This window comes from Cervus elaphus, chromosome 15 (assembly GCF_910594005.1).
Source record: "Cervus elaphus chromosome 15, mCerEla1.1, whole genome shotgun sequence".
NCBI classification, from domain to species: domain Eukaryota; kingdom Metazoa; phylum Chordata; class Mammalia; order Artiodactyla; family Cervidae; genus Cervus; species Cervus elaphus.
This window is the reverse complement of record NC_057829.1, coordinates 24019302-24033764: the sequence shown is the minus strand read 5'-3', so window position 1 is coordinate 24033764 and position 14463 is coordinate 24019302. Positions and strand designations below refer to the sequence as shown.

Here is a 14463-nt window from a genome sequence, read left to right as displayed (position 1 = left end):
TTTTTCCTGCTAGATATTTAGATAATATTTTAAATATTAGTGGAACTATGTATTATTTGTTATTCTGTATTTTAAGTATTTTTCTGTAACCTGTTTCTTATTGGCAATATTTTAAACATAGAAAATAATACAAAGCATACTTGTTCATTGTAGAAAAATAAGAAAATACAGATGAACAGAAAAAGAGTATAAAGAATGAAAATCTTATATATTCCAACTCTTCAGTAATAGCTACTATCAACATTTAGGAGTAATTCATTGTAGACTTAAAAAAACTTTTATATAAATACCCATGTAAATAATGAATTTATGAATGAGATTATGCTGTCTAAATTATTTCCTAACTACTAGTTACTTAGTAATATATTATGAACATTTTTCTATGATGATAAATATTAAAAAATTATTAATGACTATATCAAAGCCTTTTAACCATTTTCCTGTTATTGAAGATTTAGATTGTTTCTTTGAAACATTTATAAACGGTATCACAATAAACACCCTTATAGTTAAACCCTTGGGCACATCATGATTATTTCATTAAGATAAATTTCTAGAAGTAGAATGATTGGTTTAAAGGTTTATACATTTTAATGAGTTTGATAAATATTGCCAAATTACCTGCTAGAAGAATTTTGCCAATTTACCCTTCCTCTAGTAGAGAATGAACATGACCTTTTTTCTAGTTTTCAACAAAGTTGTTTATTCGAATAAAAAAATCTTACTATTATAGAATAAATTATTTGTATTTCCAGGGATTCTTTCCATTGACCTTTTACTTTTGGCAGCTGTTTAAAGGTAGTTTCCAATTTCTTTGCAGATGAATTGTCAAAATTCCTACCACTGGAAGCATCTATAAATATCCTTTTATTCTTAAGCATTTAAACATGTGAAGTCCTCTCATCCATATAAACCAATTCCTGTTCATAAGGATTCAAAAGTCTGCTTATCCATTTATGTAAGATACTAAAAACTGACACCAATGACTTACCCTTATATTTCATTTATTGCTATGAAATCTTATGAACAAGCTGTTTTACTATGATAAGCTTGACTTTTCCTACCTTTGATTTAAAAATATCCCCTTCTCTCTTCTACAGGTTTTGCAGATGTGAACTGTTGGCACCTTCGTTTCCGCTGGTCTGGGGATGCTCCTTCAGAACTCCTGAGGAAATTCAGAAACTATGAAATATGAAATATCCCTGTTCATTGAGGAGAGAGAAAAAGAAAGAAAGAGAGAAAGAGAGAGAGAGAGAGAAGAGAGAGATCATTTCTTGTGCTGCCAACTTGCAGTCTTTCTTCAGATCTTAAAAATGTCATATTTGTGAATTGCTGAGTACCAAATCATTCCTCCATCCTTGAACCCATTCTCTCAATGTGTTTTTTAAATGAGAAAATTTTCAGACTAGTTTCTTTCAATATTGAAGTAAATTAAGGCCCTTAGATCCAGAGTAGATTGTATTATGTGTATTTTCCTGTTAATGTTATTTATAGAGATCTATTAAAAATCAATCCCTGTAGTTAAATATTTCATTGATGTACCATGATCTTTATTAGTGCTGGATATACAAGAAATGTTTTGTGACTCTGAACTTAAAGTGAAATGTGAAATTACTTGTGTAAATTGAATGAAATAAATAATCTTTCCAAAGTTCATAATGAATTTTATATTTAAAAAATTTATTTATTTGGCTGGATCAGGCCTTATCCCTTGGAGAAGGAATGGCAACTCACTCCAATATTTTTGGCTGGAGAATTCCATGGGCAGAGGAACCTGGCAGGCTACAGTCCATGGGGTTACAGAGTTGGACATGACTGAAGTGACTGATCAGGCACATACCTTGGGCCTTAGTTGCATCATGAGAGATCTTTTGTTGCAGCACTCAGATTCTCTAGTTGCGGCAGACGGGCTTTCTAGTTGTGGTACTTGGGCTTAGTTGCTCTAAGGCATATGGGATCTTAGTTCCCTGACCAGAGATCGAACCTGCCTCCCCTGCATTGTAAAGCTGATCCTTAATCACTAAACCACCAGGCAAGTCCCCATAATGAATTTATAATTCAGTTGTATTTTGAAAATAATTTGAATAAGTATTTCTACTTCAATTTTAATAATTATAAATTTAAACATTAAAATATTATTCATTTGAGAAAATGTTTTTACAAGATTTCTTTTATTATATAGCAGGTGATGCATTTATAAGCTATATTCTAACTATGAAAATGGACCTATGAGGTAGTATGTCCTTTTTAGGTTGGAATTACTAGGTTTATCATGAGTGTAGTTGATGGTCACTTTTTAGTGTGGAAATAAGTGAGTGAAAAATTAAGAAGAAAAATGATTTTAAAGCAGGAGTTCTTTGTTCAAAGCAGAATTTTCACTGTTCTATAGCAAAGTGAAAAAAATAAAAATGTAGGAAGGATTTTTTTAAAGCAAAATAATTCAGAAATTATGTCTTTCCTACCTTTGTGATTTAAAATGTGCTTTCCTTTTATGAAATAGTGTCATAATAGATTGTATTGGTTTGTTGGGATGCCATAACAAAATACCACAGACTGGGTGGCTTAAACAATATTTCTCAGGGTTCTGGAGGATAGAAGTCCAAGATCAAGGTGTATGCATATTTGGTTTCTTTTGAGGCCTCTCTCCTTGCCTAGCAGATGGCTGCTTTATCCTCACAAAAGCCTTTCTTCTTATAAGCATCAGTCATATTTGATTAGGACCCCATATTTGAAAGGATGCCTAAAAGCATCTTTTAACTTATCCCTTTAAAGAGCTCATCTCCAAACAAGGTTACATTCTGAGCTACTGGGAGTTGGGACTTCAATAAATGAATTTTAAGGGAACATAATTCAGTACCTAACATAGATGAAAACTTTTTTTTAAACAAATGCAATCCTGTATTGGTTCCCTTAATATTATTTGAAGTTTTGTTGTTTTGTCAAATCCAAAAATCAGGGCCAGCCATTTAAATAATTATTTCTATCAACATTTTACCACTTCAGTAAAATGTGATTTGGCATTGTTATCATATCTACAAGGTTTATTTCAAAAACAGAAAGTAAATTCAAAAGAGGTTGTGTATTAAATTAATAAAATGAGCTTTTGGACTATAGTTGCCTGTCATAATGCCTGCCTGGCCCAAGTAGGCACTCGAATAAATACCAGATGGAATAACTGAATTTTTGAATCTAAAGAATCAGGGTTTTAATTTTTTCCTCTTTTTTCACCTAGACTGTCTGATTCACAGCACTGATGACTTTTAATGACTTGTGGAGGGGAAAAACATTCTCACTCCCCCAGTCTGCTCTGCTTTTGTCACAAACATATTTCCCAACTGTTGATAAGACTGAGCATTAGCTCTTATTTACTTTCCTCTCCTATGATGTTTGAAGCCTCTAAATAAGAAATAGCCTCTAAAGAAATAGTGCCACTTGAATAGGGATTTCAGATAGGTCAGCCTTGTGCTAAGCACTTTATTTACTTGATTCCATCTAACTGAGTAGATCTTTCACATTAAAACAGTTAAGAACTCTCCTCAACTCAAGACTTAATTTTTTTTTAATTTATTTTATTTTTTTTTTCATTTATTTTTATTAGTTGGAGGCTAATTACTTCACAACATTGCAGTGGGTTTTGTCATACATTGACATGAATCAGCCATGGAGTTACATGTATTCCTCATCCCGATCCCCCCTCCTACCTCCCTCCCCATCCCATCCCTCTGGGTCTTCCCAGTGCACCAGGCCCGAGCACTTGTCTCATGCATCCCACCTGGGCTGGTGATCTGTTTCACCATAGATAATATACATGATGTTCTTTCGAAACATCCCACCCTCGCCTTCTCCCACAGAGTCCAAAGATCTGTTCTGTACATCTGTGTCTCTTTTTCTGTTTTGCATATAGGGTTAATCATTACCATCTTTCTAAATTCCATATATATGTGTTAGTATGCTGTAATGTTCTTTATCTTTCTGGCTTACTTCACTCTGTATAATGGGCTCCAGTTTCATCCATCTCATTAGGACTGATTCAAATGAATTCTTTTTAACAGCTGAGTAATATTCCATGGTGTATATGTACCACAGCTTCCTTATCCATTCGTCTGCTGATGGGCATCTAGGTTGCTTCCATGTCCTAGCTATTATAAACAGTGCTGCGATGAACATTGGGGTGCACGTGTCTCTTTCAGATCTGGTTTCCTCAGTGTGTATGCCCAGAAGTGGGATTGCTGGGTCATATGGCAGTTCTGTTTCCAGTTTTTTAAGAAATCTCCACACTTGTTCTCCATAGTGGCTGTACTAGTTTGCATTCCCACCAACAGTGTAAGAGGGTTCCCTTTTCTCCACACCCTCTCCAGTATTTATTGCTTGTAGACTTTTGGATAGCAGCCATCCTGACTGGCGTGTAATGGTACCTCATTGTGGTTTTGATTTGCATTTCTCTGATAATGAGTGATTCAACTCAAGACTTAAAAAGGAAGGTGACTATACTTTGATAATACAGTCAAAGAGAGTGTTTCTCTTTGAATAAAAAGTAAGAAGAAAACTGGACAACTTTCCTCAGTAATTTGTTTGAATTCCCCAGTGTTTCCAGCACAATCACAATTGTATGTATGTGTAACAGCACATTCTCAAAGCCACTTATTACTGGATTATGGCTTGAATTCATGGCATAGCAAAATGATTATGAAAAGATAATTTTACATAAAAGTGATTAAGCTCTTAAGTCAGCTCCAAATGGTAAAGATAGTTTCTCTTATATTTGATATTGAATGACTGAATGAATGAGGCACATATGTCTTGAGCAAATTATGTGATAAATATTGTACTAGCAATTGGGGCTTCCCTGATGGCTTAGTTGGTAAAGAATCCACCTGCAATGCAAGAGACCGTGGTTCAATTCCTGGGTTGGGAAGATCCACTGGAGAAGGGATAGGCTACCCATTCCAGTATTCTGGCCTGGAGAGGAGTCACAAAGAGTCAGATGTGACTGAGCAACTTTCACTTTGTGTAGGATATAAAAATGTTTAAGGTGGTGCGCGTGATAAAGAAACTGCCTGCCAATGCAGGAGATATAAGAGACATAGGTTTGATCCTTGGGTCAGGAAAATCCCCTGGAAAAGGAAATGGCAACCCACTCCAGTATTCTTGTCTAGAGAATCCCACGGACAGAGTTGCCTGGAAGGCTGCAGTCCATGAGTTTGCAGAGTCAGACATGACTGAAACAACTTAGCACACTTAGCACAGTTGATAATTTAGTGAAGTAAGATAGATGTCTGAATATCTCGGAGTTTAAAAGGGGCATGCTGTATTAGTTTAGGTATGTCATGTGATTAGTACATGCCTGGCACATAGTAAGCACAAAGTGTAATATTACTATTCTTACATATTAAACCTTGTGATAATCAGTTAACAGAATTGTGGCCTCTCTCCCTCCTCATTACCTTTCCTCCAATTCTCCATCTCAGAAGCACTTCCAAATATCCTGTGCATTACACACATACATGTGTTTCTGTTCTTTTGTCTACTCAAATGGAAACACTATCCTGTGGCATACCTTTCATTTATTCAGTTTCTATGTCTTGGAGATTTTTCCATGTTTAGTATGTAAGTTCTACCCCTTTTTCCCCCCTTAATCTGCTACATGGTTTCCATTGTGTGAACCATAATTTATTTAATTTGCTCTACTTGAGCCTTTCAGGTTATTTCAATTTTCCCCTGAAACACAAACAGCAATGTAGTGAATAGCTTTACATACAGTTTCTTGTATGTGAAATATACTGTAAGATAAATACTTCTTATTGGAATGGACCAAAGAGTGTATATGTACATTTAGAATTAGATTGGGCTTCCCTGGTGGCTCAGATGGTAAAGAATCCACCTGCAATGTGGGAGACCCCGGGCTGGGAAGGTCCGCTGGAGAATGGAACAGCTACCCACTCTGGTATTCTGGCCTGGAGAATTCCATGGACAGAGGAGCCTGGTAGGCTACAGACCATGGGGTTGCAAAGACATGACTTAGTGATTTTCACACACACATAATTAGATTACCATATAGTTCAGCAAACAACAGATGCAATTTGGTAAGTTGCAGATCTTAGGGCCACTGAATTGTAAAACCCAGAAAATAGTTCATGTTCATTGGGATTCTTGCGTTTAGTCTTTTCCACTCTAGGATAGACTTTGTTGAGTACCTCAGTTTGAAGCTTATGGAACAATTTACCAGTCATCTCTGACCCCCTGCCATACGCAGGGATTGCCCAAGATATAAAGCAAAAATAAAATCAGAGTATACTTTTCTTCTAGTATCTTCCACAGAGACAGGATGAACTCAGGGTATTCTTTTCAGTGTTATGGCTTCTGGGTGTCCTGAAATGTTGAAATACAATTCTAAAACATTTTTGCTCTTTTAAGCAAAGGGCAACTCAATAGAGCAAATCTTGAAAACTTAGGCAGAATTCACAATTTCCTATGATCCCCAATACTTCCTAGTCTCCCATGGACATATACCAGCCTGTCAAAAACATGCCCTTTGATGAGCAAATTAGAAACGCAAAAAAAGACTTTGCAGATATTTCTCGTAAAGAGAGAGCTGGATCAGGGGAAGATAAGGTTGCTTTCCCGCTTATGAATTTTCATATCCTTTCTGTGCCCAGATCTGATTGTGGTTACAAGATCAATCATAGCAGCAAGTGTGGATGACTAATGCAGTTATTGAGAGGGGTCTTTAATTTCCTGAAGGCAAACACCATTACCTACCACCTCCATATCACAGACGAGGAGATGCCAGGGCTACTGGGGACTCAGTGATGGAAGAAATTATAAAACTGATGCAATTACTGAGAAAATGATGAAATGTCTCACAAGAAAGGCTTCAATTCCCTTCAATTTCAGGTTTTGTGATATGCCTCAGTGTGGCTGTGTGTTTAGTATTATTCTCAGCTCCCTGTGAAGTCTTACCCTCATGGTGGAGAACATTTTGTATCAGGCAGGTCATTCTCACCCTTTCTCCTCCCACCTCGGCTCTCATGTCTTCCAATGTTTTGTTTGATGACTTTTGTATTAATTAGCAGCCAAGAGTAAATGTTTTCACAGTGGAATCTAGGTTGGGTTGAAGGAGAATTAGATCCTTCTCTGGTTCTAACTTATTGTGAGATTTAGGGCAAATGACTTGAATTCTCTGATCTGTTTTTTTCTCCTTGAGGCTGGAATTAAGAATCTCTCCTTTATTGAACATAGACTCTTGGCTCAGGACCAGGTTCAGAGTTGGCCTGTCCAGGGCTCTGGTGGGGGCCAGGAGGGTGTGGAAACACAGGGAGTGTGTAGTCCAGAAGAGGAAGTCAAAGATTAGTGAGGACAGGAAAGGCAGAGGAGAATGTTCCTTCTCTGTCATTTTTTCTAATAACTCTTCCTTTCTTACTGTTCATTTAAGTAAAAGGGCAGAGATAGAAAAGGAGAGACTACAATTAAGTATCTATTAATATATCTATACACACAGCCTCAAACACCTCATTTATTTTTTTTACATTCATTTGAGTTCAATGCCATTCTTGATAGCATCCCATCTCTGAAGACAATGGTGACTTGTTTTCAGAGTATATTAAAGTATTTAAATACTTTCCAGCTCACTAGACTATCAGGAGAGGTTCTAAAACAGCTAAAATAATAACAACAATAATAATAACTCTTACCTTTACCAGTTTCCAAGGCATTTTCTCATGTATCGTGTTTAAATCTCACAACTAACTCCATTTCCTGGAGGAATTTGTAACTTTTTTTTTATATCCTAAAACCCACAATAGAATGGAAAACAGATTTTTAAATTTATTTAATTGTGTGTGTGTGTGTGAAATCATTTTTCTCAGTCTTGCAGTCTGCCTTGGGAATGTGCACCCCCCGATGTCTGGGTCTCAAACTCAGAGGTTCTGATTTAACTGGTCTCTATGTCTATCCCAAGGGCGCTGGGTTTTCACAGCTCCAGGTAATACTGAAGTGCCACGTGTTAAGGGCCACGTAGCTTCAATAGGTTACAGATGAAATGGTTGACATCTTGATGGCTCTACCTGCCTACAGGAGATTAGAGTTCTCCCTTCCTGCCACTGGTCATTTTTTTGGGTTCCCCTGGCCCCAGAAGCACTTCATTTGGGCTCCCAACAGGTCTGTGAGAGGCAGTCACCCTCGAAGCCGTTGCCTTCCACGGTTCTCTCCGGTTTTCACCCCAGCCGAGGAGGCCGCTTGGAGCGCCCCCTGCTGCCGCTGCCGCGCGGTGAGTACCTGTTGGCGGGAAGAAGGGCCTCCTGGGGGGCCTGTTCCGGAGGCTTGTTCTCTCTAGGCTCGTTTTATTATTATTATTCTTTTTTCCATTTATTTTTTATTAGTTGGAGGCTAATTACTCTACAATATTGCAGTGGTTTTTGCCATACATTGACATGAATCAGCCATGGATCTCCATGTGTTCCCCATCCTGAACCCGCCTCCCGCCTCCCTCCCCATCCCATCCCTCTGGGTCTTCCCAGTGCACCAGCCCCGAGCACTTGTCTCATGCATCCAACCTGGACTAGCGATCTGTTTCACACTTGATAATATACATGTTTTGATGCTGTTCTCTCAGATCATCCCACCCTCGCCTTCTCCCATAGAGTCCAAAAGTCTGTTCTGTACATCTGTGTCTCTTTTCCTGTCTTGCATATAGGGTTATCGTTACCATCTTTCTAAATTCCATATATATGCGTTAGTATACTGTAATGGTCTTTATCTTTCTGGCTTACTTCACTCTGTATAATGGGCTCCAGTTTCATCCATCTCATTAGAACTAGGCTCGTTTTAAACAATTCCTCAGCGGCTGCGACTCGCCCTCGCCTGACTGGGGGCACAGAACCGGCTCCCCCAGACCGTCCTTCCCCTCCTCACCGTGGCCTCACCCCCGCGCCTTTCCTCTGCCAGCTGGAGAGGAGTGGGCGAGGGACGGGCAGCGGAGCCGTGGGCTCGGATGTCTACGGCTCTTGCTTCAAGAGTGTTTGGACAGAACAGACCGAGGGACACCCCTTCAAGCCTCGACCGCCTCCAACCTTTTTTCCAGTCACAAGCTCTGGGATCAGTTATTCGGCTATCCTCAGCCGCCAGGACATGCTAACACCATGTTTTTGAGCTTAACTCCTTATTACCGATCAACCGTGAGCTCCCGGATACCTCAGAATTATCCCACTGAGATGGAGGTCGTCTCCAGCCGCCTGGCCAACAGGGATCTGCGGGCCTCCTTCACCTCTCTCTCTCTGGGCCTGTATTTCCACCACGAAGGATATGGCTCTGGAGAACTTGGGACACTATTTTCCGGCAGTTGGCTGAGGAGAAGTACGAGGGTGAGCCTCTCTTAAAAATGCAAAACCAGCGGCAGTAGCCACTCGCAGGAGTCGGGTAAACCCAGGACTGTGTGGAAGCCGCCATTCCGATGGTCTGCCCGTGCGGACTCCCACCTCTGTGACTTCTCGGCGAGCGGCTTCCTAGACAAGCAGGTGAAACTCATCAAGAAAATGGGGAGCTACCTGACCAACCTCCACAGGCTGGCTGGTTCCCAGGCGGGCCAGGGCGAGTATCTCTTCCAAAGGCTCACCCCCACCAAAGCCCAGCGGCCTTTGAGGAGCCCCTCTGGTGATGGGGCTTCTGCCTGAAGCTCCTCTCTGCAGCCACTAAGTAGCTTTTAAGCACTCTGGAGCTCTGTCCCAAGCCTTGGACCATAGGGAAATGGTAAAGCTTTTTGCAGAAAAAACAGAAGGAAAGGAAAGAAAAAAAGCCTGCATGAAGGTTATTTACCAGATCATACTTAAAGAGAAATGATTAGCTGTGTGGCCTCAGGCAAGTCCTTTACTTCTCTGAACCCATTTCCTATCTTAAAATGATATGTGGAAAAAAAAAAAATGATATGTGGAAGGAAAGCAGGAAAATTGGGAATCCAAAGTAAACTGTTCTGCTTTTGATTCTTATCTTCCAGTTTAAATTCAAGGAATTACATCAAAGTAGGGACAGAATACTGGGCAACATCCATGGTGACATCACCCATGGTGAGAAATGTGTGGTTAAGAACGTCACTCTGGAGACAGAAGTTACCTTCACAGTAAGCTTAGGTAAGTTCATTACCCTCCCTGTGCTTCAGTTTCCTCATCAGTAAAATGGGATAATAACTAATATCAAACACAAATATTAACTATTAATAGTAATGACTGGGGAAGAAAATCAGAGAGTAACTAAAAAGATATTTTTCCAACATCATCCCATTCTTTTGGTAGTTCAGCATCACCCAGCTGCTTGTTACAAATGCAAACTATTGGACCTCACCCCAAACCTACTCAGCCAGAAACTATGAGGGGCAAGGCCTAGGAATATGTTTTGGAATCTTTCTGGAATCTCCAGGTGCATGCTAAAGTCTGAGCAGCACTGTTCTAAAATCTTCCTTCCCAAAGTGTGGACCAAACCCCAGAATCACTGGCATCATCTGTGAACTTATTAGATAGACAGTCAGAATCTTGGGCTTCACTCTGGAGCTGCTAAATTATAATCTGTGTTTTAATAAGATCAGCAGTTTTTCTTTTTTGGCCACACCAAGCAACTTGTGGGATGTTTGTTCCCTGACCAGAAATTGAACCCATGCCCTCAGCAGTGAGAGCTCAGAGTCCTAACCACTGCACTGCCAGAGTTTTCTTGCTCCCCAATGCCCCCTCCCTCCCTAGGGTATTTCTTTTTTTTTTCCCTAGGGTATTTCTATGCAAGTTAAATCTCAAGAAGCTCTGCCCTAGACCTGCATCTCTAATACAGTAGTCACTGGCCATTAAAATTAAATTAATTAGAATGAAATAACATTAGAAATGCAATTCTTCAGTCACACTAGCCATATTTCAAGTGCATAAGAGCCACATGTGGCTAGTAGTTACAGCATTAAAGTATTGGACACTGCAGATTATAGAACATTTCCATCATCTCAGAATGTTCTATTGGACAGTGATGCTCTAGAATAATTATTGTTATGTAATTATTATTATTTTCTGTAGCCACAAAGCATCTAGATGAAGCAGATTACCTGGGACAAGGGTGACAGACTCTAAAAGTCAAGTAAGTGACTAAATGGATGAAGCAGACCAATTATAAGAGAATTAAGAACACAAGTGCAATGGTAAACGGCCAGTGATACTCCAGGTCCGTGGCAGGACTCCAATTGGGAGTGCTGGGGACTGTGATAACTTGAGAAAAGCATATTCAGATTCAGCCAATGTTGTCATGGAAGAGGCTAAGCCTAGGCTAGGATAATTGTTTCATTTTTGTTTAAAAAGCTAGACATCTGGATTTTATGTGATTCATAAATTTTGATTACTAGCCACACATGGCTCTTATGCACTTGAAATATAGCTAGTGTGACTGAGGAACTGCATTTCTAATATTATTTCATTTTAATTAACTTTAAGTCAAAATTTTAAAAAATGTTGTGCTTCCCTGGTGGTTTAGTGGCTTCCGTGGTGATCCTGTGGCTAAGACTCTGCACTCCCTATGCTGAGGGCCTGGGTTCAATCCCTGGTCAGAGAACTAGATCCCATATGCTGCAGCTAAAAGATCCCACATGCCACAACGAAGATCGTAGGTCCTACGTGTACCTTGACTAAGACCTGGTGCAGCCAAATAAATAAATAAAAATTAATATTAAAAAAAAAGATGAATTCAGTTCTGAGGATCCAAGTACAGCATGGTGATTATAGTTAATAATACTGTTTTATATACTTGAAAGTATATGAGAGTAGATCTTACATGTTCTCACCACGAAAAGGAATTGGCAGTTGTGTGAGTTGATGGAGGTATAAGCTAATGGTATGATATAATCATTTTGCAGTGTGTAAATGTATCCAGTCAACTCTTTGTACACCTTAAACTTTCACAATGTTATACACCAGTTATATTCAGTAAAGCTGGAAAAAAAAAGGGAAAGGGGAATTTGGATGGAGACACGCAGGGGAAATGCCATGTGACTGGCAAAGGCAGAGACTAGAGGGGTACAACTGTAAACCAAGAAACACCAAGGATTGATGGCTATCCCCAGACTAGACAGAGGCAAGGAAGGATTCTCATCTGATGACGCTTCAGAGGGAGCATGATCCTAATAACACCTTGATTTCTGGCCTCCGGGACCACGGGACAATAAATGTTTTTGTTGGCTCAAGTTACCTACTCTCTGATTCTTTGTTTTGGCATCTCTAGGAAGCGAATGCATTCCATACTAAAAAGTCAAAAGAGTAAATCTATAAATTAAACTCTTCTTGTCTTTGCTGCTTTTTTCTACCACAACATAATCTAAACATCTTTGGTATATGTTCATCTTGGGTACGATCTTCTGTTGCTTTGAATAAGGAGAATGATGGACAACTGAAAATCTAAACAAGAGGGAGAGCTTGAGGTGGAGGTAAGGAGGGCGGGATTAGAAATCTAGACAAATGCATACACTGTCTTACCAATCAACACAGCTCCGTGAGACAGTGTTGAATTTCCTCAACAAGCCATGCCCCTCTGGGCCATTGTTAGTTCCTTCGTGGGAATCACAGATGTGGCTTTTGGTCTTGGAGCTGCCATTTACTAACTCAGAAACATTGGGCAAACCATTATATACAGATAATTTAGTGAGTTGGCCAAATAATTTGTTTGGGTTTTTTATAAAATGTTATGGAAAAAAATCTGAACGAACTTTTTGGCCAACCGAATATTTTTCTCCTCAGTAAAGTGAGGGAGCTGGGTTACACCAGGGAGCCTCCCTTGCTTGCCCTGCACTGAACAGCCTCTGAACCAGTCTGCACCTGCTGTAGCGTGTATCACTTGCTTGTTCTTGGTTATTGCCTATTGCTGCCCCAAGACCGTGAGCTCCTTGAAGCAGGGACTATCTTGTTCACCACCAGATCTCGTTGAGCCCCTGACCTCACACACAGCAGATCAACAATAAGTAACCTGTTACAACAACACTGTATTTATGATAATCCTGTACAAACCTACGGTAAAAAAATTTCTTTTAGAGCGCTAGAGGGAAAAAATATCTGTGTGCATGTAACTGTTTAACTCTTTACTGTGAGTGCTGCCAGGGACTGCTCTTCCATTTTCTATCTGGCAATCAGTCTCTGAGAGCCCCCCTCCCCGCGGTGGCTCCCACCTCACTGAGCTCTGACTTATTTGTGCATTTGGTACGGTGCCCAAAGCTGTGCTGAGGACAACTAAAGTGCTTGCCCAGAGCAGATTTTTGTATATATGTGTATGTGTGCTTGATGTTTTGTGCTTTTCAATGATGAGAGTAAAGCCTTACGAGTAGTGTCAGAGAGGAAACAAGTGACACAGTACTGGAGGTGTTTAACAAGGGTTTGGAAACAAGGATTTTTCCTTTGCTCAAGGGAAGACACCAGAACTGTAGATATGCATGTATAGTTGAAGCACTAAAGAAAAATGAGCCACGGAGAGCACTTCAAACACAGGAGGTTGGTTTCTGCAATGAGTATCAAATGAAATCTTTCCTTCGGAGTGATTTCTTTTCAGGATAAAGAGGAATTTCACGATGCACAGTTACTGTGTGAAAAATGTGGTCTTAATGTGGTCTTCATGTGGTCTTAATGTGGTCTTCAGCAATTTTTGCAGAGTGATAGACACATCAAGGTGTTGGCATTTTGGTGAGCTAGTTTTACAAAAAGCATGGCTGTTTCTCCACAAGGTGATTTCTAAAATCTTTTCTGTTCTAAATTTCTATGCTTATCTGAGTAGGTTTTTTTCCTACTTTCAGAATTATTCAAAGTAGGTTTTATCCAAGCTAAAATTTTATAGAAGATGTGAGAAGAAAATGATGGGCTTTCCTGGTAGCTCAGCTGGTAAAGATGTGAGAAGAAAATGTCAAGACTTCTTCCCGGGGACCAATATATTCACATCCTCCCCTAAAACAAAAGCTTAAAATCTGTAAGCTTGCATTGCCATTCCTTAGATGGCCACAAGATGGCAGCCTTGGGCCAGGAGTAAGAGACAGGTCCGCGCGCCCCTCGCCCCAAATGTTTTTGCTAGTCACTTTCATGCATTGGAGAAGGAAATGGCAACCCATACCAGTGTTCTTGCCTGGAGAATCCCGGGGACGTAGGAGCCTGGTGGGTTGCAGTCTATGCAGTCGCACAGAGTCGGACACGACTGCAGCGACTTAGCAGCAGCAGCAGCAGCAGCAGCGCTGTTGGAAAAGACGCCAGATTTGGTTGTTTCTTTGCTTCTGCACCTCTGCTGTGTGGTTAGCTGGTATCCTTGTCTACCACTGACATTTCATGAATAAAACCTAAAAGAAATCTTAAACAATCCTGCAATTTTGAAAGTTGCTCTGGCTGTACTTTGACCACCTTCTCCACTCAAGTCTGGCCTTATTTGCAGTTTCCTCCACATTGACACTTTTGGAGAATGGGCCCAGAGGGAGCTCTT

General features: G+C 39.9%; 1 protein-coding gene across 1 annotated transcript in view; it reads left to right on the top strand.

Annotated features, from left to right (window-relative positions):
* The window catches only part of DNAJC12 (DnaJ heat shock protein family (Hsp40) member C12), a 42005-nt gene extending 40349 nt beyond the window's left edge, over positions 1-1656 (top strand). The window contains exon 6 of the mRNA XM_043926566.1: positions 1101-1656. Coding sequence (XP_043782501.1) covers positions 1101-1195 — 95 coding nt within the window. The 3' untranslated portion in view covers positions 1196-1656. The remainder of the gene's footprint in view (positions 1-1100) is intronic.
* Positions 1657-14463: the final 12807 nt, after the last annotated feature.